Consider the following 27200-nt stretch of genomic DNA (forward strand, 5'->3'; position numbering starts at 1 on the left):
TTTGACAGGGGTTTGAGCACCCACCAGGATGGGGAGCAAAGTCAGACACCAGTCAGAATGGGAACCCAGGTCTACCCGGCAGATAGATCTGGACTCAAGTCCAGACAAGAGCCCAGGTCTACATGGCAGGTAGATCTGGGCTCCAAATCCAGATGGGAGCTAGGTCTACCTGCCTAGAAGAGGGTTCCAGAGGGTGATCGGAATGGGAGCCCAAGTCTTCCCAGCAGGTGGATCTGGGCTCCAAGTCTGGGTGGGAGCCCAGGTCTACCCACCTGGAAGACGTGGTTCCAGAGGCAGTTGGGACAGGAGCCCAGGTCTACTCAGCTGGTAGATCTGGGCTCCAAGTCTAGACAGGAGGTCTACCTCTCTGGAGAGATGGCTCCAGAGGGCAGTCGGAATGAGAGCCCAGGTCTACCTTGCAGGTAGCTCTGGGCTTCAAGTCCAGACAGGCAACAAACCTTGGCCACAGATGCCAAAGTTCAACCAGGAGCCCAGTCTACCTCCCTGGTTGACTTGGACTCTGGAGTTAAAGTGCTCATTCCCCCCCCCAACACAAACACTGGATCCACCCTTGGTGTGTGTCCCCCCCGGGTGTCACCTTGTTAACACCTTATTAGTTCCATGTTGTGTCATAATAACATTGCATTGGCTCTTTGAATGATCAGTCTCATTGGTCCATTCTGAGTTAAGGAAATTGTTCTTTTTGTTACATAAGACATTGCATTTTTGTTTTCTGGTTTTTTGGTCATACCTTTTGATAGAAAAGAGATATTTCACTCTGGTTTGTTTCATTGCACTCTGCTGGAATTTACACATCGAATAGTGTATAACATGATGGTGTTATTCCTAACAACCACGATTTTGGTCACTAGTGGTGTCACCCGCCCATAGGGTGGCACCCAGGGTGAACCGCCCCCCCTCTAGCTACGCCATTGCTAGTAGGGAAAAGGGCATCACATATTAGGCCATATTAACAGAAATTCCATGTATGGAATTTAGGAAGTTGTAGAATAACTTTGCTTCGTAGTGTTTGAAGTATTTGCATAACATTTGCAAATAATAAGTGAATAAAATCATTTAGGCTGAACACACTCTTTTGTGGGACTAAGCCCCATTAAATACAGTTGGAATTACTTCTGAGTAAACTTGCATAGGATTATGCTGTTAGACTGAGTACAGGTGTGTCCCTGTATCCCTGGGGATTGCGTTCTGGAACCCTTTGCTTAAGTGAAACTGTGGATATAAGCAAATGCCTCCCCCCCCCCACGGTCTCCTCCGGATGGTCTTCTGAGCCAATGTCACTGGCAAACAGTGCTTCTCTCTTCACTGTTGGCCCACTGCCAAGGTACTTCCATGGGAGACCTGATTTGTTTGAGTCAAACGAGATATGTAGAATCTAGAAGTCACACCATGTTTAGAAAGAGTCAAGTTGCTGAGCAAGTCCAAATGGGGAAATTTTAAAAAAAGGGAAACCTGTACTTGATAAAGCCTTTTCTCTTTTTACAGATGATATGGAGATTAATTAATTTTTTTCAAATATTTGTACAGGTTGAGACTAATTATTCGCTTGGGTTCTGTTCCAAGCACTCACGTGGATAAAAAAAACGCACTATAGCAAATCAATTTAAAAAACAGTTTATTTGCTCCAGTGATTGAAAAACAGCCTTGCTGACCTTTTGACTCTAAGATGAGAGTCATTAAGAAGACGATCCATCAGCACTTCACTCAGCCCCTCCCTTTACCAATGCAAAATGATCCCTGTGCTGGGGGAAGGGAGGGTGCTGGGAGAGAGTAGGAGAGAGAAGGACTGAAGGATTGAAGCCTGCTGCCCTCTCTCTCTCTCATTAAGGAGGCTGTTGTTAAAGGACTGCTCAGTTTTTAAAACTGATTTTAGAGGGATGCATTTTTTCCCTTCTCTAGGGATCAGCACATTCTTTCTCATTTGCAGGGGCCATTTGTGTTGAGTCATATCCGTGTATAAAAAATCCGTGTATAAATAGGCTGGACCTGTATCCTGTTTTTAGAACAGTTCAGATCATCAATTGTATCCTAAATTTGTATCATGCCTGAGGTAGCTAGTCATGACTAGATCCCAATGAAATGAATGGGACTTAGTATTGACTAAGGCTATTATCTTGTACATATTTACCTGATATTAAGTTCCACTGAAATCAGTGAAACTTAGCTCTGAGCAACTATGCATAGGACTACTGTGTACACTATAAGGCTGCAATCCTACACACTTTCCTGGGAGTAAGCCCCACTGATATAATGGGACTTCTGAGTAGACATGCATAGGATTGCACTGTAAGTCTGGGATGCAATCTATTATAAAACAGTCTTGACTTTTACCATTTGCCTGGTTGGCACTGGTGACCAGACCACTGATTCATGTGTGGGCAAGTGGGTTGTGGCAGAGTGAATCCCAGTGAATTTTTTCCATGCACCTCTTTTGGGAGGCAAACTTTATCAGGGCTTCAAGTGGTAGACTCCTGCCTATCCTGCCTACCATTTTTTCTCCTACATCAAAAGGTGCCAGGAAGGTGATTCACACCACAAAGTCATGTCTTTGCACAGTGCTAAAGGGGAAAAAAATGGTGACCAGCAGAAGCCAAACTTGGAGAATGCTATCAGCATTTTAAGCTCAAGGCATAGCAGAAGTGCAGTGTGTTGGGGAGGGCAAAGCTTTTCTGCCACCATCCCCAAGAGCAAGAATCCCCCAGCAGGCAAGCAAGAACTTTTGTGAGCGGGTAGATGCGGAGGACTTAATGACAAGGGCTATTATAATAGACAGTAAAGTAAGACTATCCTAAAGAAACATAATTCCAAATTAATCTAGAATAAGAATACTCACAGTAAATTGCCATTTGAAAACCAATTCCTATTTTCATTGTTTTTAGTGTGTGCAGAAGCTTATAATCCTGATGAAGAAGAGGATGACACTGAAACAAGGGTATGTTGACAGTAGATGAAATATATATTTTGTACTAAAATGTGTTTGATAATAAAAATGTTAATTATAAGGATATTTTTAATGGGTGGAGTCCACAACGACACTCATGGGCGACGTTTTAGTGGCAGGGTGCTCAGCAGCATTGCCCAACATCTAGTGGAATTTTACAGCTTGTGCAAGGACTGGTGCTATGAATCTGTGAAGAGGTAATAATCATGTGGCATACCTTCTGCTATGGTAACCAAGACCTACTTGGTTACTTCTGTTCTATTCTCCACAATGTCCTTATTTTCTCACAAGAGTATTTCTCATAACAGAAGACATCTCTGGAAGCCACTCTATATGTTTTATAACATATAAATAAAAGCACTTTAAAAAAATAAAATAACTTTTATTGTAACTTCACTTTAATAGCAATGGAAAATTTATTTTAAGTGTTTTCTTCCCTCATGATCTGTGCTAGATCTCTGTAATGTGAGATTTAAAATGCTGAAGTTCTCAGTTATTATATAGCCTCTTAAGAAAACTTTGAGAAGTTTCAGAGTTGGAGAAAAATGGATAATTAGTATAATGTTCAAATTGATGATAAATGATAGATAGAAGCACAGTTTCAAAATATGATGGGAAGCTTAAAATTTTTGGTTGTTGGAAAGATATGGAAAATCAGACATGGGGAGGCCCTCACATTGTCAAAGAATGTGACTCTGGTTACATTTATAGATGGATTGGTTAACTGGAACAGTCAGTGGACCAAGCAAGAATAATTGAGCTTTTTAGACTTAAATCAAAATATCAAACATTTGATGGGATACAGCTTCATTAAACTATATGATAATGGGTTGAAATATGAAGAGTTTTGGGGGGAGAAATGAACTTAACTTTCCATATTTTATCTTGACTGCCGTATTTTATCTGATCTCTGTCTTTTCTGACATGCTGAGAAAGCCTAAACATCTCAGCTTGTTGTGCAGCGAAAGATATGTTATAGATGGGTACTCCTTTTAAAATGTAACTTTCATAATAGTACCTTTGTACACCATGTTCATAAGACAGCTGAAGGAACATTGGTTGTTAGTGAGTTAAATATTGGACTCCTTCCATAACTAGAGTAACTGAAAAGTGTTAATTTGACCGAAATTGATAACTCATCTTGTGTAGATTGTAAAACTATATAGGTTGTAGTTTTTATAAAAGAATGGCCTGCAACTAGGTGTGCCATTGTGTCCTTACTAACCTCCCCCATAGCTTTTTTAGCATCAGTATATGTATAACTAACTGAGACTGAAAGATCTAAGATGTTTACTGCCTTGTTTGAGTTAAGGTCTGTAAGGAACACACAGATTGTTTCTGGCAGCTGCTTTTTCCAACCAAAGGGGACTACGACCCACCCTGAACAAACCAATTTGATTTATAATAAAGCCTGTATTTTCTAGCGGAGGTGTCTTCAAAGATGTGGTGCACATATGCTCAGATAGGTGCTCAGATATGCTCAGATAAGACTATTGATGGAGCACTGAATGTGCAAGAGAGGAAGTCATGTGCTGCTTTTTCTTTTCACAAGGCACATGAAAACAATACAGTAGTACTGATATGAAATACCCATGGAATCTTATTACTTCTGTTTCTTGCAAGTGAAATGGATCAATTTTTTTCCAGACATTGATTAAAATGGAGACATTTAGGATCAAATAAAATTGCTTCAGAAGCTAGAACAAGTACATAGCCACTGTTAACCTAACGCTAAAGCATTTCTTTTATCCAGTAGCATAGCTAGAGGGGGCAAAATGGTAAGTACTGCAAGCCCCACAATGCACCATATAAGTGGCCCCCTCCCACTGGCTTTCGAAGCCATTCCAGGCAGTGATGGCAATGCACAGGGGCTCACCAAACCAAATGGTATCTCCTGCACCTTGCCTTTGTTGCCCGCAATGACTCTGACAGCTAATGGGAGGGGCTGTTTACACGGCGCACTGTGGCACCTGCAGTATTTACCATTCCCCCCAGCTACGTTACTACTTTTATTTACTATGGACAGGCAGCAGTGGAGAGCCAACTGGTAGTTGTTGGTGGATTTGACTTACAGCTATCAGCAAACATTTCACCACCAATATTGTGTGTAACACTTTATTATTATTCCTCTCTGGACTCAACTTTGCTGCACTTATTTTCCCTAAAGAACAAACACAAAGATTTGAACCAGTTCAGAATGAGAAGTGGGTTGTTGGGTGTCATCTGCAGATATTTATTATATAATTTAAAAATGAGTATACAATGCTTTTACAGTTCAGGATACTATACTTTCAAAATTCTGCCCTCCCAAATTTTTCTCCTGGGATTGGTGGTTCAGAATTATATGGCCATATTTGTGGAGTGAACCTGATGCAAGCTACTGTTTTTCTTCTTTTGATTTCTAGACTTTGTTCAGACAGTGTACATGCACAGTTGTAAAAACTGGCTGCAGTTTTTAGTTTGTCTCTTTTTTCCTTATAGGTTACTGATTCACAAGAGTGGATGTACACTCTTATTTGTATGATGCAAGCATGATATGATTGCATCAAGATTCTTTTTGCATAGTGTTTTAATTAATGCACATAAACACTTCTGCATATGGATAACTTGTGGGCCCGAGACATGACGACAGCACAAACTGAAATCTGTGGTGAAATGCAAATGTGTCAATTCCAAATTTCTAAATTTTAAATTTAAACTGAAAATTAGTTGGAGTGGAACATGGGATAAAGCCACCCCAAGGAACAATGACAATCACAAGGTTATCCCTATTTACAATATTCAGGTGCAGAATACTGTGAGAGACTTGTAATAACCATTTCTGATAGGATAATGACAAAGTAACACAGTTGGTTCATCTTGCTGTAATGTAAGCTAGGATGGCACCAAACAGATCAAGATGATTTTTTGTGACAGGCTGGTGCCAAGTCAACCAATTGGATAATGTGTAAAACTTCTCAGCTGTGTTAAATTAGATGGCCCTTTTGAATATGGCCTTTCTTCAAAAACTTTGTACAAAAACTTTCCTAAGAAAAGGGAAACGATAACAGTACAATTATAAATGGCAATGATTTCTTCCAGGTTATTCATCCCAAAACAGATGATCAAAGAAATAGACTACAAGAAGCTTGCAAAGACATTCTTCTATTTAAGAACCTAGATCCGGTAAGAGGTGTTTTTTTACAACCTGGAGTAGCTAGCAGTGATAACAAATGAATGAGTTATCTTCTACAGCAGGGATGTCCAAACCTTTTGGTAGGAGGGCCACATCATTTCTCTGACACTGTGATGGAGGCCAGGAAAAGAAAGGAATGAATTTACAGTTAAAATTTGAATAAATTTACATAAATGAATATATTATATTATATTCCTTGCCCCTGCTAATTGGGTAAGAGGCACTTTTTCAAGTGGGTGCTCCTTTTTTTTAGCAGGGGGAGAATAACTGGCCCATCTCACCCCAGCAGTGTCTGTTCTAGTGGCTGTCTGCTGGTATTCTTTTGCATTTTTTTAGATTGTGAGCCCTTTTGGGACAGGGAGCCATTTAGTTATTTGATTTTTCTCTGTAAACTGCTTTGTGAACTTTTAGTTGAAAAGCGGTATATAAATACTGTTAATAATAATAATAATAATAATAATAGAGATGGAACTTATGTGAGTGAATGAAGGTCCTGAAATAGCTCAGGGTCTATAAAAGGCCTTGCATAAAGTAAGACCAGCATTTCCTTCGCTGCTGCCGCTGCCTCACAGGCGTGAAGCAGCAGGTAGTGGAGGTAGCCCTTGTCCCACAGTTCATGCGAGAGAACGAACAGTCGCCTTCATGCTGAGAGCAGTTGCGTCAGGCCAGTGAGGGCTCTAGCAAGTCTCTGGAGGGCCAGAGCCTTATTGGAGACTGGGGGCTCTCTGAGGGCTGGATTGGGAGTCCCCAAAGGCCTCAATTGGCATCCCTGTTCTAGAGCAGTAGTTCTCAAATGTTTAGCACTGGGACCACTTTTTAGAATGAGAATCTGTCGGAACCCACCAGAAGTGATGTCATGACCAGAAGTGACATCATTAAGCAGGGAAATTTTTAACAATCCTAGGCTGCAATCCTACACTTATGTAGGAGTAAGTCCTACTTGCTATCCTTGTTAAAAGCCTATACATGGTAGCCTGTTAAAAGTACAGAACTGTGTCACATTTCCCCAGATGCAGTCACATACCATGAGAGCATCAAGTCTAATAGATTAAAAGGGAAATGCACATTGGAATGAATGGGCACCCACCTAAAATGGACTCACAGCCCACCTGTGTTGAGGCATCAGGTGAATGCTGAGCTCACTCCCACTGCCTAAGGTCGGTCTGCCTGGAACAGTTCCCAGGGAGTGTGTGTGTGTAGCAGTTGCAGCTGCAAAGCCTGAGCCATCAAGGAGGAGCAGACAGCAGTGTCCTTTTAAACTTATATTTACAAGTAGATAGCATTCAAAAGAAAAAGAACAGCATGGGTTCCAACGCAGGGAACCAGAGTTAGCCTACCCTCGCAAAGTGTGGAGCATATTGACAGAGTACTCTGCCTCCAACAATCCCCCCCCCCCATTGGGCCAGTGGTGGCTGCTTGTTTTTATTCCACTGCTGGCCAATGGGTGCCTGTGTGAGGATAGGCTTGGGCTGATTAGCCACACCCAATTCCAGCTGGATGTGTAGTCATTCAGCACACCTGCTGAGTGGCTTTAGCTGCCTCTGCTGGGGCCTGTCTTTGATAGGCCTTCTGTGGCAAAACCAAACCAGGATTCTCCTGCAAGAACTCCCTTCAAGGAGATAGGGCACATCCCTTGACAACCTGGTGGGTCCTGACCCACAGTTTGAGAAACACTTTGTCTAGAAACAATTTCCAGAGAAATTCTGCTGTTAAGGATCATTACTGGGGGACTTGTTTCTTTAACATACCCATGCATACGATGCACAAGTCCTAGTGAAAGTCTGTATCAGTATCAAAATAACAGATAGTGTTGTGTGCATCAAACAGTGTCAGCATTGTTCAAATCAAAAATATTCAGCTTGATATATTTGTTTTCAAAAGCTTACATTTGAAAGCTTAAGTGAGGTATGTAGGGTTCATGTGTTATATAGATTTTATTGAATGTAAAACATTTTAGCAGAATGTTGATTTGTGAGTTTGTAGCTCTGTTCTTAGAGTTCATGTCATTTCTGAATCTGTTCTTAATTTGCATTTATTAACTCACTGAGCATATGTGCCATAATCCAACTAGGAGTCAAATGTGTGTGGAAGGAGACTTCTGTAGGTGTATCCTTAGCTGGATAAGAACTGTATGTGCAGATAGATACAAGGTAGAGTCCTTGCTCTCCCAGGGAGAAACATCTCCCATAATTAAATGCCTTTTAGCAGGAACTGAGGGAATCAGACCATGCTTTCAAGACCACCAGATCTTGGCTGTGTATCACCACTGCTCCAAACACATTGAGGGTCCAATCCTATCCAACTTGCCAGCTCTGATGCAGCCATGCCAACAGGGCATGTACTGCATCCTGTGGCAGGGGGACAGTCATGGAAGTCTTCTTAAAGTAGGGGAACACCTGATCCCTTACCCGCAGGGCTGCATTGTGGCTACATCAGTGCTGGACAGTTGGATAGGATTAGCTCTCAGTGACATTGTATAGCAGTATATTTAACTTAAAGCTCTGTTATTCTACAATAACATCTTGCTTGGAGAGCTATGCACAAATTGGGGCTTCAAATTAGTGTGTGTGTGATTGTTTGCTGCTGTTTTTATATAGTGCTGTGCAGCAATTTGAAGCATATGTGGAGATGAATTCTTGATGATTACTTCATTACAACATTCTGAAGGTAAATTACCTTCTTTCATCAACTCCAGAAAGAAGCAAACAATGCTGATTTGTTTTCTTGGAAAGCAAGCAAATGGTGACTTCCGGATTACCCAGAAGAACCACTTTGCTTCAGCATGCAGTCTTATTTGCATAATATGGAAACAAAAGCATCATCTATTCTGAAATGAGCTAAAGGCTTTTGTGGCAGCAGCACTGATGATGAAGCCTTTGGCACTTATAGGTTGTAGTGTTGCAATGTGTACAAAATATCTGAGTGTTGGGAGAATAAAACTGTTAACATATAATGTTTGCAGATGGTCTGCAAAAACCAGAGAAGAAACTGAAAGATAGTTTGGCTGTAGTAAACTCTCACACTGACTAAGAAACCGAAGGAGTCATGAGGGTGAGCTCTGAATGCCAAATGGGAAGAGACATCCCCTCCCCAAGAGTTAAGCAGCAACAGGGTGGTTGGAAGCAACCCAACTCAAGTCAGCTGAGGATTAACTGGAGGAAAGCATAGGTGTAACAGAGAGTTTTGAAAGAAGGGCAATAAGGGGCATGTTCACATAAGGCCTAAAAGACAAACTGCATAGTGTTTGGAAGGAAAGAGGGCTGTGAAAGGGAAAGAGGAGAATTAAAAGTTGCTAAGCAGTGAAGTGTGCTGGGTAGAAGTGAGGGTGGTGGGACAAAGCAAGACTTTCAGTCATAGAATAAAAAGGAAGAACTTGAGTAAACAATGGACGATAGATAACATGGAGTTGAAGAAAGGGGACAAAATGTTAACACTTGGAACAAATGTATTATGGGCAAGAACAGGAAGGACTGTGAGCCATTGGCAGGAGTGGAGTGGAGGGGCCAAAAAGTCAAAGGGGTGAAGAAGTCCAGGTCCATCACTTGAGAGGGCTCCTGCGCTTTTAAGGGTACCTAGAATGGACAAATCTGCTTAACACAGCATTTCCTATTGCCTGTAGCACTATGATGTAAACAGCTATACCTTGTGACATTTTCCCTTTTATGCAACTTTGGAGAGTGCCAGGGTATTCTCAGAGTCTGCACTTAGGAGCCGTTTAATTTTCAGGGTCAAAGTTACTCAGAGTTCAGGGTCGAAGTTGGGATGGATGCCATACCTGGAACAACACAACATAGCATTCCAATTTCATGAATACATGAGAACAGAAAAACTTGTTCATGCTGAAAAATGGATACCTATAGCTATTGATTGGACTTTGTTCTGTTCGTGAAATTCCCTGACTAGACTTCCAGAATGTGGAGCTAGATGGACCAATTATTTGATCTAACATTGCTGTTCTTCCTACTTAATTCCAAATTCTGAACCATTCCAGTGAATAATTAAATATGAATTTATTACAGGAAAGAGATTATTAAATATTTTATCATATGTGCCTTATTACAAGGGCACTACTTCGTATGTTACAGGGCCACCAAGTTCCTTCCATCGGTAGTGGAAATGAGACACATGCTCCTCAACACTCTCTCTTGTAATGTGTGTCAAAAGTTGTGTGTGGTGTGCACTGTGCATATGATCAATTTTCAGCCATGTTCTCATTAAAGGGGGGGTGCTAATAGGAGCAATGTATATATGTTTGATATGTACATAAAATTGCGCATCAGCTGTTATGTCATGTATTATAGGAAGGATGCAATGCTGCTACTTTGGCAGTGGGAATGAAGCTCTGACTCTGTGTGTGTGCACGCCACATTCACCTCTGCTTATGACTTTGTTTCCCAGCCATTGTTTAGCGTATCTTAACCACTTCCCTCCTAATCCGCTGAAGTGATTTGTATGTAGTGGTTCTAGTAGTGGCAGTATTATAGATGCGTTCTATTTCTGACAGCCCAATCCTGTTGAAATTTTCCTGCATCAATGCAGTGGGGCCAGTACAGCTTGCATTGTTTCTCATGGGGGAATTTTGTAGTTTGGAGGTCTTCTCTGTTTGTCCCCTTACCACAGAGAAAGTCCCATCTATGACAATGGGTCTACTCAGACCTACACCTATTAAATTGTTGGCGCAAGTCTGAGTGATTCTGTTTCAGCCCAGATCCATGGCCCGGGAAGGGGGATCAGATATGGTGCATGCCAGCACTGCTGATCCTGGACCCAATCCTCCCCGCTCCATCAGAAAAAAAGCTATAGTAAACCAGTTACACAATAACTTTTGCCTTTTGTCAAAAAGCTTTTGTGATGGTGTTAGTCTTCAAACTGAGTGAGGGGAATGGACATACTTTTCAGTTGGCATAAATAAATAATGCAAATTAGGTTTGATGGTTTAATAGATTTAATGAACACTGAAAGCTTTGAAAAGCATTACTATTGGAGCATCAGAAAGCCCAACCATCAATACCACTTCTCAGAATGTGTTGTAATTTGAACTGTATTGAAATAAAATAGGGATAACTAGTGGAATGAACCATGATAGACATTTTTCATTTTTTCAGGTTTTAAATTGTTGAAATAATCTTTCAGTCATTTATTGTCATTGGTGATTCTTTTCAGGGAATATAACTTGAGTACCGTATGTCAGAAAGAGTGGGCCTAGAAATGTTTAAAAAATATAGACCCAGCCTAGTTCCCCTTCCCCAATTGGCACTTGCACAATACTTTGTGGAAGAGAATATTTCAAGTGCATTTTCATAATGCAAATGAAAGATTAAGATATACAACACTCATGGTTAAAATCTCTGGGTATACCGGCCATCAAATTCCAAAACAACTAATGTTGTTTGATGTATTAAAAATATTTTGTCTTACAATTGCTGTAGACATCATCAAGCATCCAAAGGTAAAACTCCACCATTCCAAGGCGTGTCAACTTCCTGTTCTCTATTTCACAGCAAAGGTTTTACCAGAGCCAATTGAATTAATTAGAGGCATCCAATACAAATGGAACCATTCTAATGTAAGAGGCACTTAAACTTCCTTTAAGTTAATTCCTACTTTCAAAATTACTAAAAACTTCCTTTTATACATCCAGTCATGGTGAAAGATAGTATGATAATCAGTTTCTTTGAGGACATGAGACTTTATCTTCTGGATAGCAGACCTAATCCAGAGCACTCCAAAATTGGTATCCAAATTCAGAGATAAGATTTCCTCCTTTTTATTCATATTATCCCTCTGCTTAAATATCTCAATTGCTTCCATTGGCATTCTTTGGAAATAATGTGACACATTTCTCAATAATGGAGTCCAACTTCACATTATGTCCTGTTTTTTCCGCATGCTCTCCAATGGCTGACTTATCTATCTGCTTTAACCTTACATTTCTCTGATGTTCTTTGATCTGGGTAGCTACTGAACTTTTTGTAGACATATAAGATTTGTAGATAGATAAAATATGTAGTTAAATAAGGTTACCCAGAAGATAAAGTCTCATGTAATCAAAGAAATTTGTTATCGTACTATCTTTCAACATGACTGGATATGTAAAAGGAAATTTTTAGTAATTTTGAAACTAATCATTAACTTAAAGGAAGTTGTCACTTTAAGTGCCTCTTGCAAGTACATTAGGATGAAGTCCCATGTGTGATGCCTTCAATTGGGTTTGGTAAGATCTTTGCTGTGAAACAGAGAACAGGAAGTTGACAAGCTTTGGAATGGGGGAGTTTTGCCTTTGGATGCCTGATGATGTCTACAGTGGTTATAAGATGAAATGTTGTTTTTAGTTCATCAAACAAAATTAGTGGTTTTGGAATTTTATGGCCGGTATACCCAGAGATTTTAAGCATGAGTGCTGTTTCCTCCAGCTATGATAATTTTAGGACCTATGTATACAACACTGTTAACCATGGTTTAATAGATAGGAACAGACTACATGCTCCTTTTCTAGAATGAACATCCTTCCCCCCCAGTATTAACCACTGATGTACCACATTAAAACTACAAGTTTGCAAACCAATATGAACATTAGCTATGGTTTGTGCCACCTCAGATGTCATGCTACTTCGTGTAGTAGTTATTTATTTTGAATATTTGTACGCTGCTTTTCATAACTTCATTTCATGTATTTTGCCAATGCTGACAAGAAGAATGGAGGGGGGATTTTTACCTAGGAGGGAAATGAATCTTGTTAAATATGCATACAGTGAACCTAAGAGTCCTTTGTTTCTATTTTGTATGCCCAGGCTGCATTTGCACATGGCTGGTTTTATGTGCAGGTTGAAAGCTTAAAAAGGAGTAAAGTCTCAAAATTATTGAAAGACAGACTATGCCCAGTGCGTATTGCCTTCTTCAGGGCAAGAAGATCTTTCTTCACTTGCTGGAGTAGTTGTCTTTTTCTTTTTTGCTTTCCAGTCTACTTTGAAGTTGCTCTCCCCTTTTCTGTTCAGAATAGGACAGCCACCAAAGGTCAACCTGATTTCCAAAAAGCCCAAACAACAGCCATGTGAATCAGTCCTAAGTCATTTTCACTTAACAGTAACATTACAGAGTTAGATCCTCTTTGTTTATATTCTTGATGCAACAGGAGCAGATGTCTCAGGTATTAGATGCCATGTTTGAAAAGCTGGTGGAAGGAGGAGAGCATGTCATTGATCAAGGTGATGATGGTGACAACTTCTATGTAATTGATCGGTAAGTTATTTTATTATGTTTGTGCTGTTAAATAAAGACCCATTTGTTTTGAAAGGTTGTATCTAGTTTAATGGGTTGACCCACTCCTGTAACTCCAGATATTATTCAGAGAGCCTGAGTTTTCTATTGAACATCTTCCAGACAGGCAGTATTGATAGATGTTGGAAAGCGTAAGATGGTGTCTGGTGCAAGCTCTCCCTCTTGTAAACTGGAGGAAAGAGGGGATAATTGAGAGGGCTTGCATCAGAAGCATAATCTGCTCAGATCAGAGCTGGATTCTGTAGGGATTTGGGGCATATGTGAGGAATTTGGAATCTCTTCTTCCTGTTTAGGATTTCACTAGTTGTTCTGACATACATGTACCATATGAGCACACTTGTCAGAGGGCCAGGATTAGCTGCAATACTGTGTTGAATCTGCGCTTGGTAGCAAACTTGTTACCATTTGTTGAGGGGCGGTGTGGTTTTGTGTTTGGTCTTTGGGTCTGATTGTGTGGAATGCATTTTTGATGAAAGTGACGTACAAATTTGTTTCATTTTAACCTTTTAAAAGATTACCGTTCTAGAGATTACCATTTCTGAATGGTGGCTTGTACAATCTATGATCACTTTGTGTATTTTACAGAGGAACGTATGATATATATGTGAAGTGTGATGGTGTTGGAAGGTGTGTTGGCACCTATGACAACCGTGGGAGCTTTGGTGAATTGGCTTTAATGTACAATACGCCCAGGGCAGCTACAATCATTGCTACCTCGCCTGGTGCTGTTTGGGGCTTGGTGAGTAAAATAGAAAGTATCATTTTATGAGTGCCCAGATGAACTACAATCAACCAGGGTACTCAAGTTCCATTAAACCCAGCGGGGGTCTTGCTGTATCCATTAGGAAAAATTTTATCCAGTGACTGTGGCCAGAGAACATTGAATGGATCTGTAGGTTGTTTTATATGGCTTACTTCAGATTTAAAATACATCCTTAAGATAAAATTGGTTAGTATGTACTGTTGTTTTACAACCAGCATTCCTGATTAATAATTTGAAAGTACACCAATTTTCCATCTAGGAAAGTGTTGTATAAATTATCATTTTAACTCTCCATAAATTTTATACACTCTGCTTTTTTAATAACTTCATTTTTTATTTTACAGGACAGAGTAACATTTCGAAGGATCATTGTAAAAAACAATGCCAAAAAGAGAAGAATGTATGAGAATTTTATTGAGTCATTGCCCTTCCTTAAATCTTTAGAAGTAAGCGTGATTATTTTATTACTTAATTTTAATTGTGGTTTTTCTTCTCTTTAATTGAAACTTTATTCCCTAAACTCATTCTTGTGCAGTATTCTAAAAATCTGCCAGTTTATCCCCTGCAGCTGGTAAAGTTTGCTTGAAACTGTTAAATATAGTACTGTATTATAAGCAAGTGTTGATCAGAGGACAGTTGTCCAGTACTTCATGAATTAGATCATTTTTAGTTTTTCACTTTCACGGTCTTCAGGATGCTTTGCTAAGTTGAATGAGTTGTTGTTTAATTGTAAAATAGATTTTTTTGGGTATAGTCCCATTGGTGTATTCAAAATTGAATAAATTTCTCATATACACAAGGAGTATATACGTCCTTTGCAGATTTCAGTTCAAATGTACAAAAGAATAGCTCATAACACCAAAATAATTTTGTTTCCTTTATTTATTTTGCCTGCTGCATACAAATTCTGATTTATCAAATATTAAGAACATAAGAAAAGCCCTGCCAGTTCAGACCAAAGTCCAGCATTTTGTTTCCCACAGTGGCCCATCAGTTGGTCCTGGGAAGTACACAAACAGGATAAAAAGGCATATTTCCTTCCCATTGTTGTTCCCCTCACTTGATATTCAAAGGTATATTACTCTGAAAATGAATCCAGATCAAGCAGGATCTTGCAGTTACTATAACAATTGTTTCTGCATCTACACCAGTCACTGTAGTGCAGATCATTATGTTTGCGGCTGTGTGAATATGTGCTGCAACCAGTTCTGCAGCTTGCAATTCTAATAGGACTCTGGAGCAAAGCCATTCATATGGTATTTTGGAACCAATTAATTATCTGCCAGCTGTACTCATTGCTGCAGATGGAAGGGGAAAGCAATGGTTTCACTGAACTTTTCCAAATGAGTGCCATGTAACAGGCTATTGCAGGATGCAGTTGCTTTGTCCCTGAAATTGGAACGCAAAAGTTGATATCTTTTCTTCCCAAATATAGTAGAAAGCATCCAACTCATCTCTTTCAATGATAAGGCAGGTGCAGCATCTCTTTTATATAAGAGAAATTTAGTTTTCTACAGCAGGTAAGATATTGGTCCTCTAAAAAGGAACTGAAGGCCAAATCCTATCCAGCTTTCCAGTGCTGATGCAGCTGCAGTGCAGCCTTGAGATAAGGGGGAACAAATGTTCCCTTACCTTGTGGAGGCCTCCGTGACTGTCCCCTGCCACTGCAGGATGCAACATATGCCCTGTTGGCATGGCTGCATCAGCACTGGAAAGTTGGATAGGATTGGGCCCTGAGTGCATGAAGAATAGGATGTTACATTGTATAGCAGGGGTGTCCAAACATTTTGGCAGGAGGGCCACATCATCTCTCTGACACTGTGGTGGGGGCCGGGGGGAAAAAGGATTCATTTCAAATTTGAATAAATTTACATAAATGAATATATTAGAGATAGAACTTATATGAATGAATGAAGGTCTTGCAGTAGCTCAAGGCCTATAAAAGACCTTGCACAAAGCAAGGCCAGTCTTTCCTTCGCTGCCAGTGCTGCATCACAGACATGAAACAGCAAGTAGTGGAGGTTGCCCTCATCCCACAGCTCAGGTGAGAGGTCGAACAGTCGTCCTCACGCTGAGAGCAGTTGCATCTGGCTAGCACAGGCTCCAGCATGTCTCCGGAGGGCCAGAGGCTCATTGGAGACTGGGGGCTCCCTGAGGGCTGGATTGGGAGTCCTTGAGGGCCGCAAGTGGCCCCAGGGCTGGGGTTGGGGCACCTATAGTATAACAACTATAATATTACATAGGATAACACAGTTTTCATCTGTGAAGTATGTTTGTGTAATCTGTCTTTTCATTACAGCTTTCTGAACGGTTGAAAGTTGTAGATGTGATAGGCACCAAAATATACAAAGATGGAGAACAAATCATTGCTCAGGTATGCCACTCATATTTGGTTTGGTTATTCTGTTAGTGAAATTGCTTTAACTGCTATCAATTTGTTCTTAAAATCATCCCAGATAGACCATTTAGTAGAGAAACATCTGCGTATATAAGAAAGGGGATAGTCAAGTCAAGTTAACCTTTATTAGGCATAAACATTAGGTAGGTGAAGACTCTGTAAGAAAGGGGATAGATGTATAATATAAAAGGTGGTTTGCATTGAAAACAGAAATTCCCAAAGAGATATACATAAGATTATTTGAATGCCAAGAAGTAAATAAGTTATTGGTGGTGGGTGGGTTGCACTTTACTGTGCACAACTCTGTGATGAATGACCTGCAATTTTTCTATTATGTATTTTTTTGAAACCAGAAGATGAAGTCTCCATCTCTTTGTGTGTCCCCAGATGGAGAACATATACAAGCCAACAGTGCTAATATGTTAGGCAATGACTTATGCAGAGTTCCTACAAGCCTCTCTATATTGCTCCAAGCCACCCATATCATACCACATGAATTAGGTCCCTCCTATGGACAACTTTTTAGCAGGCTCTTTCACTTTTTAGTAGGGCTCTGCTTAGTAGCATGATTTTCTTTTTCTTGTCTTTTCTCATATCTTGTTAACAGCTTAATTCTGAGGGCTTTGAGTGCTGGCAGAACGCATGTGTCACCAGTGCTGGCTGCTGAAAAGCAGTCGTAAAGTGCCATTCAGCAGTGCACTGAGTAGTACACTGCTGGGGGCAACAGTGGGAAGGCCAGAGACTTCTCTTGCACATCACCAGAGCGCTAGCTGCCCACTGAGGTAGGTAAGATGGCAGCAGGGGTACAGGGAGGCTGGAGCAGAGTGCAGGGGCAGGAGGGGGTAAAAGTGGGTGGGGAGGGTAAGGAAAATGGGGGGATTCTGCAGGATGGAGTAGAAACATGCTGGATCCGTCCCCCTCTGACAGGAGCCTCCGTGCTCTTTCTCCCCTCAGACGTGCACTAGTGAAATTTCTAGTGCAGATCTAAGGAGACCCTTTGTGGGGCAGAAGGCTTATGGTGGGGAAATGGGATTTAATCCCCTTTCCCTTCCAAAGCCTCTTAATCTGCCCCCCCCCAGCTAGATACAGCACACCAATTTTTGGTGTGGGCGGTGGGTGGAAAGATTGGGGTGTAATTTTTATGGCTATTGTAAGAGTTACTTTCTGTAGCTGCAACAGCTGCTCTGTGTCATCACTGTTGCCCTTGGAAAAGCAGTCTTTGTTCTCAACAGGATGAGTAAAGTAAACTATCTTTTTCTTGGCATAGTCCTTGAGAATGGTTAGCAAACAAATGTGTAGAGATGGTCCCGTTGGTTTTCATTATGTGCCTGTTTAATTTTGTATAGCACCTGAGAAAATCGTAGATGGTTTATTTCCACCATTTTTCAGAGAGAACATTGTGAAGAGGAACCTTCCGGAATAGTTTTCAGATAGCTGAGGTTCTGGCAACCTGCTTTGTTTCTTCCTTCCTCCCCTTGCCCCCCCCCCCCACTCTAGCTGCTTCTACTTCCAAGTTGATGTTTAAAGACTGACAATGAAATAACAACTGAATTCCATAGTATGCGTTCAGAATGATGTACGGGAACAGACCCAGCAAGCAAGTTGTGAATTATTCTTGCTTTGATTATGCTGGATGTGGGAGCTGCTCAGTTATTCATCCAAAAGAAAAGGATAGTTTCAAACTGTTGAAGTGATCAATCTTTTGGTTTTAAATGGCTTATATGCTATTTTGTTAACAATAGAAACAATATATTCATGTTTTGCTATGTTTCTTGCTATTAACAGGGAGATATGGCTGACTGTTTCTTTATTGTTGAATCTGGAGAAGTGAAAATTACAATGAAAAGAAAGGTACAAAATCTGTTAAACACTGCAAGATCTTGAAGGTTTTCAGATATTTTGCATGGGAAAGAGGATGTATGCAACATTTTCTTACTGCAGCATGCTGAAAAGTAGTCTGGTTGTAAACTACTGACAGTAAATGTCTGAATTTGTTCTTTCTTACCTTCCTGACATTTTAGGATAAACAGGATCTTGAAGAAAATGAAGCGGTTGAAATAGCCCGGTACACTAGAGGGCAGTATTTTGGTGAACTTGCTCTTGTAACGAACAAACCTCGAGCTGCCTCTGCATATGCACTTGGCACAGTCAAGTGTCTAGGTAGTGTTTAATTATATTTTGACATTATCTTTGGTTAATAAAGAGAATGGTCCAATTTCTTTCAGTAGGCACATACACTATTGTATGTTCCCATGTACCGTACAGTTAAACTACATGCCATTAGTAGGATTCTATTCAAACATGCTAGAACTTACTGTGCCTACTATTGTGATACTTGATGATATCAGAAGTATTACTTTATTGACAGTGTGATGAACCCGGAGCAATTACATCTTCTCTCAATTGGTCAAAAGTGGTTTTGTTATCAAGTATGGACTATATGATTACAGTGTCCAGATCACATTATTTCAGCCATTTTCAAATTTTTCCCTCCATGACCCACTTTGTTGGTGGCACTGCGCCCCAGAATGCATTCTGGCTTCCAGGTCATGCCAACCCCCAACCCAGAAACTACAAGGCATTCTGGGGAGTGTGGCCAATGAAATTACTCCCCTCTTGCACCGGTACTGGTTCCGTTGGACCAATCCTGCTCCTGGGGCAGCACTTGACTAAGGCAGCAGTAGAAGCATAGGGAGGAGAGGTATTTGGTCAGTGCTGATGTTAATGCCTATGGGTTGTAATGTAATGTAATGTAATGCCTATGTAATGCCTATGCCGATGGGTTCCATGGCAGTTCAGTGCAGCGAGCCCCCCCCCAGCAGCAGCAGCATGAGGGGCACCAACAGCAGCTGCATGGCAGAGCATGCCTTGGGCTCCCCAGCACTGGCGGTGCTTCCTTGGGTAGGACTGTGGACAGCAGTGGACAGCACTGTGAACTACAAATCCGCTGCCCTTGTGTCACTTCTGTCCAGCAGCAATATTTGAAAGGGAGCAGCCCACCAACCCCTAAGCCACACTTCCACCCTGACTTGTTACTGCCGTTTACCTCCATTTCTGTCAAGAGCAAACCTTTCTCTCCCCACTTACTTCTAATTAGCTAGGAATGTAATCATGTTAAAAGGCTACAGTTTTAAAAGCACTTTCCTAGGAGCCATGTTGCACCTCAGTTTACCTTGCAGCTTCCAGTTAGCACCCCATAATGCCTTGCGGCGCCATCCAGTGGCCACCGACCCACCAAAAATTGCAGCCCACTTGTGGTTCACGACCCACATTTTGTTTGTTTGAAAACCTTGCTTATAAACCTTCACTTCAACACTTCCAATGAATCCAAATATAGATTTATCATATGGTAGAGCTGCAGCTAAAATTATCTGAGATTTTCAAAGTATATGTTTTTATTTAATCATTCATTTTGTTGAACACATCTTATGTTGAATACATAATGACAAAATATTCAAACTAAAGTGACAGAAATGTAAAAGAATCAGTTTAGCAGTAAGACTTTCTCCCTATTTAAAAAAATGCTATACAGTTAACACCTATATTTTTCGTAGCATCTATGCTTCTTTTTAATCCTGAAAGCTTTGGGAATTATGGTTGGGATCCAAAGTTCTTTGTGTTAAAATGCTTTTAAACATGCATCGAGATCTTGGGTTTTCATTCTGGTGTGGTGCTCCAGAGGTTTAGAGGAGAAGGCTGGAAAATCCTGGCTGGTGCAAGGAAGATCCACCTGCGGCTGATCAGATTCTCTCTGTTCTTGTGTTGATTAAATAAAATATGAGTCTTGTTGATGATACTATTTGGCACAATAAATGTTGGATTTTTTTCTTCCTACTTGAATAGCTTTAATATGCACTGTTACTCTTTTATTTTTCTTTTAGTTATGGATGTACAGGCATTTGAAAGGCTTTTGGGCCCATGTATGGAAATTATGAAAAGGAACATTGCAAACTATGAAGAACAGCTGGTTGCTCTGTTCGGAACCAACATGGACATTTCTGATCCCAGTGCATGAAGTAAAGTACAAACCACAAGATCTGTTACGAGAAATAGCACAGTAGTGGTTAGTCCACTGAAAATGTGTCTATCTTCCTGTAGATGCTAAGCATTTTTCTGTGATTTTTACAGGAGACTTGAGTTTCTTTTAATCTTTGTTTTTCCCAATTTTGGTTTGCCTTCTGTACACATTAGTTCAGATGTTCCAATAAATAGAGTCGGGACATTGTATCATTGGCCCTGCCTTGTAGAAGCATTGAGCCACCACCAAAATCACCTCAAATTTTCGGCAACAGTCCTAAAAATCACTCCCATAAGTCTTATTTGAATTCATTGAGAACTGTAGAACCTTTGGCACCATTCAAAGTTAGGTCTTTTATCATACAGGTCTTTTTTTAAGTTCCATTTTAAACAAGTTGTAATTTCCAATCTAAGCAGTGTGCGCACATGCATGTGTCCTTTTAAAAAGTTTTCTTCTCTTGACCACAGGTCTTTGTACTGCACAAAAGGAACTGTACTTATGTGTACATAAGTAAAGTTCTTTTGTACTTTGGGAGTAGCCTCTTTCATAGCATGTGGCAGGGCTTGCTTTCAGAAAGAGACTCTGCTTTACCCGAATCTCCTGCTATACAACCCTTTGGATTGCCTGCAAGTTGATTAAAACGCATTCCTGCTTGATAAATAGTGAGTGGTTTCTGTAATATATCAGAGGATGTAAAGAGGAATCGGTTGATGTCCGTGGGATATTTGCCTTGACATTAATAAAGTCAGGGCTTAGTCTGTATTGTCAAATAAATGTAGTATATCAAAAATGTTGTGCACCTATGTTCACAAATATCTAGTAAAGAATGCTACACAGCACATACTTGGTTTGGGGACTGTTTAAACTGGCACTATTTAAGGTGGCATTCATAGAAGTAGCAGTCTAAAAAGCCCTCCCAATAATAAAACAAGGCCTTGTGTTCTTGGTAAACTTTATGGACTATCTAAGCTTAACAGTCTTGATTTTGTTTTTAAAGTCAACTTTATTTTATATGATGCATCAAATTCTATTTAAATCTCAATGAAAAGTATTATTTATCAATTTACAAAATGTGGAAGGTGTATACATTATGTAGTAAGATACAGGGATTTTTTTGTTAGGAGTTTTTTGTCTTATTTTATATGTATTATGGTTTCTTAGGCTTATGCCAGGTTTGCTGGTTTGAGGAGAATAAAGGGGAAAAATTAACTTTGATTTAAAGAAATGTAACTTTGAAAAGGCTATTACCACATTCTACTTATGTATAATTTGCATAGGTGTGGTCTCCAGAGCTGCCTTTGTGCTAATATGGTCTTCGATAGCAGCTTCTTAGATTGATCCACCAACCAGAAGTCAAAATTGTTTAGATTTGGGATGTCCACCATAACATGATTTTTCTATTCAGTGTTTTTTAAATGCTTGGTTTATCTTCTGTTTTTAATAGTTTTTCCCTAGTTCAATCAACTTGGACATCCTAATCCTGAAACTGGCTTTAGCTGTAGTGGCACAAGTGATTATCTGTGCCTCTTTAGTTAAAGCTAGATCTGCCATGCAGCCCTGCACTTGCATGTCTTGCCATTGGTAACTAGTGTTAACTAGATGCACTGTCTTCCAGTGGACCAGAAGGAACTTAGGAACTCTACAGTAGAGCCATTGAGAGTGTATGGAAAGGGTTAAGGGGCAGAGGTTGAAGACCCATAAATCTGCATAGAGGTCACTACATCTGATATTCGTTTTTGAATGTACTACCAAAAATTTCCTAGTGTCTAAAAATAATGTAGAAAGCAAGCACTGCTTTTAACAGACAGTGTAGTCTTCCTTAGGAAAAATTCTGTTAATACAGGTGTCAGTATTGGTTTTGGTCTTTTAAAGACTACAGACTCTTGCGTCAAAATAAAATGTTACCATTTCAGCAGAGTGACGTTGTTGCTTCTGCCATCTTAGGGCCCAATCCTATCCAGTTTTCTAATGCTGGTGCAATCGTGCCAGTTGGGTGTGCACTGCATCCTGTTGTGGTGGGGCAGTGCTGGAAAGTTGGATAGGATTGGACCGTTAGAATGTAGAGAGAGCATTAAATTAACAATGTATATGTACATTAGTACAATGATATATCAAGCAATGATTGGTACTAGTAAATTTATAAAATTACATTAGAAAGTTATTATACGGCAAGTATAATATTATTAGTGTTATATAATTTATATCATGCACTATGATATAAAGGATCATGTGTCAACATTTTTATGTAATCTTCCTGATAAGTTCCTTTTGTTCCTTGATTGAAAAAGTGATTGTCCTGGATTTGAGAGAAATGTCAAGTAGCAGGCTCCATGGCTTGGGTCCAAAGAACTATGCAACTAACTTCATATGCTAAAGGAAGCTTTGGATTTGTGTTTCTTGAACAGCAGCCATCCCTATCATGCAGTAAACCTCCTTAGGGAATAAAGGAGCTCTAAAAAATAGTTTTAAACAGTGCTTGGGGTGGGAGAGGGAGTTCTGCCCTTCAATGAAAAGTCAGAAATCCCACTGGGAATGCCCCAGTTATTAGATAACCCTGAAGTAGTTCTTTGGATCCCAATCCACAACTTTTGTGATGTTCACTAATTACAGTTAAATATTATGTATTAGTACGGTGTTGTTTAGAAAAGATGTTATCACATTTGACAGAGACTTCCAATCCAAGTCAACACAAACTTCACTCTCAGTGTTTTGTATTTAAAACATCCTTACGCGCGTGCACACACAGTACTATTTGATGCTTTACATTTTCACCTTTATGAACCAATACAAGTAGATTATGCACTGTTAACCTTTCTGTATAATTGCTCCACTGATTGTAATAAATGTTAGGGCTGCAAAGTTCATATACACACTGCCAATAAGCATAAGCTTATTGACTTTAAAATTGCTTCTGCTGATGAGAGATTTGGAGAACCAAACTGCCAGGCTCTTACTTGGGTCTTTCCATAACCTGACTTTATCACTTAGCACAAATGAGAGCAATCTGCAAGTGAGAGATGTTTCTGTGAAAAGAAACCAAGAAACCTCTTGGTAGTATACCAAGAGGGAAAAAGTTCACTACACCTAGCACCTATGAATTAATATTTTTGTGCAATGTGTGTAATGTCTAATAGATTATCAACAGAGTGAGTTTTGATAGAATTGCTAGGTGTAACCCAGAGAGGCAGGCAGTGGACTCAAGGTGGCACCAGACTCCAAGTGTCTCTTTCCTACAACTTGCTTAACAGGTGATCTATGCTGTCATAGCTGAGGGAATGCCACAGTTGCAATTTGGATGGGCAGCCATCCTTTCGACTGCTAATTACCCGTATTAGATTTAAAATGTGAATAGTTGCTTGAGTTGGGAATCCAGAGTAGTTTAGCTTACTGAAGATGCCTGTATGTTGAGATGTAGATAGCCAAAGTGTGGCACAGTGCAGTGAAGCTCTGTGGCAATCCTGGATCGGAGCAGGATAGTCTGTGGGCCTTATTCAGATATAAGAATCAAACCTGCACTTGTTTGCCAATTTGCATGTTTCACACCTTTTCATTCTTTCCTGTAGCAGACAGTATTAGACTTCAACCAGGGAAGTCTAGGTTCAATTCCTAGCTCTGCCCTGAAGCTATGCTGCTTCATGAGAGCACTTTTGATAAATAAAATACATATAAGAAAATGAGTAGGGAGAAGCATCTTGTCTTGAGGGACATCCTGGTTTTGTATGGAGAAATATTGCATCTAGTTTTATTTTCCATTTTCTATTTCCTGCAGGCTTTCGCATGTGAAAAAGAACACTTTCTTGTTTTTCAATCAGATTCCTTTCCCCATATACCTAAAGGCATATGTGATCTCTGTGTTTGGGCAATAGGATTGCACATCTTCCCTGATTGTGCTGCCAACACTCCTTTTGTCAGTTTGCATCCGCGCATTGCATATAGTGTTGTGGAATCTACACCAATAGAACCAATCTGCTTCACTTTATCCCACAGACTCTGTGGGCATAGATCACAGATGTGTGCATTTGCCTTATCTTGTGACCCCCCACAAGAAAGCATGTGTTTAAAATCCATTGAAATGTGTGGGTGTGTAATAGTGTGTGTGAACTGAACACACTTCCAGGTACATGTGACTGGAGTGCAGAATTTAAATAATCCAAATGATGGATATAGATTTGAGTGAATGGACCATAGCTCAGCAGTGCTGTGCATGCTTTGCAGGCATAAAGTTCAGTCCTTGGAATCTCAGGTAGAAGAGCTGTGAACTTGGACTTGGACTCCTGCTGGAATAGGCAGTATGAGTTCAGTGGTCTAGCTTGGTAGGCAGCTAGATGTGTGACTGCTCTAGAACTGTGCCATTTCTCTTCAGATAAATTTAACTAAAGCCCAAATAAATACATCTTCCAACAGCATTGCACCATCTTCCCATTTGAGTTTGCTTTAGTGCAGGGGTGTCCAAAGTTTTTGGCAGGAGGGCCACATCATCTCTCTGACACTGTGTCAGGGGCCAGGGGGAAAAAAAAGAATTAATTTACATTTAAAATTTGAATAAGTTTTGATTTAAAGTTTGAATAAGTTTACATAAATGAATATATTAAAGATGAACTTAGGTCTTAGATGAATGAAGGTCTTGCAATAGCTCAAGGCCTATAAAAGGCCTTTCACAAAGCAAAGCTGGCCTTTCCTTTGCTGCCACTACTGCATCACAGACATGAAACAACAAGCAGTGGAGGGAGCCCTCACCCACAGCTCACGCAAGATGCCCTCATACGGAGAGCAGTTGTGTCAGGCCAGTGTGGGCTCCAACAAATCTCCAGAGGGCCAGAGGCTCATTGGAGACTGGGGGCTCCCTGTGGGCCACATTGAGAGGCAAATGGTCCCAGGGCCAGGGTTTGGGCACCCCTGCTTTAGTGGCTTGAATTAAATTAGTATTGGGGGAAGAGGGAGTGCAAGCAAGTGCTGTATTTTAAATTTCAGGGGCTTTAGTTTTTTCAATACTTTTTTTTTAACTTTTCCATGTTTTGTTCTAAAAGTATTGTAGCCTGCCCTGAACCTTTTAGATAGAGCGGAATTTTAAAAATAAACATTCCTTGTTTTGTTTCTCCTGAAGATGTGTGTGCCACTCCCCTTTCTGAATGTTAATGTTCTGTCTTTTTACTGATGCCTCTTTTTTATGGTACCTATAAATTGTGAAAATTTGCAATGTACAAAATTAATAAATAATTTTGAATATAGAATATTGGCCTTGACTCTGGATTGTGTTGTCTCAGTTCAGACATTTCATAGGTTTACCAACAGCACTTGTGAAACTTGAAGCAGAATAAGATATTGTTTCCTGTGAAATGTGTTTTTATAAACACATGATTTTAATTTCTAGATGAGTAAGTCTCTAGCTCTCCCTCTGCTGGACATGATTGCATACAGTACAAACCTTAGAATCTGTATCTTCTCATCTGAATGGAGGAGGAAGGGTTTTGGAGAATGTAAGGGCCACTGACGGCTTCTCTGGCCCTCATAATGCCTTTTAAAGGCATAAAAACATCACTTCCAGTTTTGCCAAAAAATTGGAAGTGATTTTTTTTCTTCTAGCACTCATTCTTAGTCCCTCAGAGGCTGCAGGCAGACGCACGTGGCCTCTACAAGGCTCAGAAGAGCCTCTGGAGGAGGTGCGGGGCCCGCATCTGTGACTCTTTAGCTCTCCTATGGAGGTTTCAGAGTTGGTGGGGCCATCCTGTATATCCATGGTTTCCGGTATCTGCAAGGGAGGGGTTCCAGAACGGAATGCCCTCAGATACCAGTGGCAGCCCTGTTTTCTGAAAAGTCAAAGTTGGAGCACTTATGAGCAGTTTAATATGTGAAATGCTTGATCATAGTGGGCCACCAGAAGCTTCACTTCCTGCTCACTTGAAGCAGGATGGACTTAGGGCCCAATCCTATCCAACTTTCCAAAACTGATGCAGCCATGACAACAGGGCATCTGCTGCGTCCAGTGCTTGGGGGGGGGGCAACTGTGGAGGTCTCCTCAAGGTAAGGGAATGTTTGTGGGGCTACATTGGTGCTGGACAGTTGGATAGGATTGGGTCCCAAGATCCTTACCACTCAAAAAAGTTCTGCTTGCCAGCATTGTGCAGTTGCAGTGATGGTGTGGTAAGATACCTTGACTGCCATCATCGTTGCAGAGTAAGCCTTAAAATGTGTTGTAGCCTATGCGTGGTCAGATTTGTTATGAGTCTCATTTCATTTATGTTCAAGCTGTTGACCAATTACTTGGAATACCAAGGTTCTTTCGGTCCAGGATGCTTTGAAAATTATCGTGTTGCTAGGCCAAATCATATTCCCATTCCCCAGGAAGATAAGGTTTTTGGCTAAACCAGACACACCGACAAAAACTTCCCTCAGAGCTATTGGGGAAACCAGATCCATTCATCTTCAGTGGTGGACCATTTCAATAGGCCTCTCACCCTTGCGGAGATCCTGAGCAACTGTTGTTCCAAAACTTGCCAGATAACGATCCATGACAAAAGAGTAAAGACTAGCTTCCCCTACCAACAGACTAGCATCTTCCCATCCAGTACAAAACACCAGATCAAATGTATGTCCTGATGAATATGT

General features: G+C 40.4%; 1 protein-coding gene across 1 annotated transcript in view; it reads left to right on the plus strand.

Moving 5' to 3' along the window:
• PRKAR2B (protein kinase cAMP-dependent type II regulatory subunit beta) overlaps positions 1 to 22705 on the plus strand; it is a 70957-nt gene extending 48252 nt beyond the window's left edge. The window contains exons 3-11 of the mRNA XM_066633387.1: positions 2901 to 2953; positions 6044 to 6127; positions 13270 to 13376; positions 14001 to 14154; positions 14523 to 14624; positions 16478 to 16552; positions 18362 to 18427; positions 18598 to 18736; positions 20458 to 22705. Of these exons, the coding sequence (XP_066489484.1) occupies positions 2901 to 2953; positions 6044 to 6127; positions 13270 to 13376; positions 14001 to 14154; positions 14523 to 14624; positions 16478 to 16552; positions 18362 to 18427; positions 18598 to 18736; positions 20458 to 20591 (914 nt within the window). The 3' untranslated portion in view covers positions 20592 to 22705. The remainder of the gene's footprint in view (positions 1 to 2900; positions 2954 to 6043; positions 6128 to 13269; positions 13377 to 14000; positions 14155 to 14522; positions 14625 to 16477; positions 16553 to 18361; positions 18428 to 18597; positions 18737 to 20457) is intronic.
• The last annotated feature ends 4495 nt before the right edge of the window (positions 22706 to 27200 follow it).

Source organism: Tiliqua scincoides, chromosome 7 (assembly GCF_035046505.1).
Source record: "Tiliqua scincoides isolate rTilSci1 chromosome 7, rTilSci1.hap2, whole genome shotgun sequence".
NCBI classification, from domain to species: Eukaryota; Metazoa; Chordata; class Lepidosauria; order Squamata; family Scincidae; genus Tiliqua; species Tiliqua scincoides.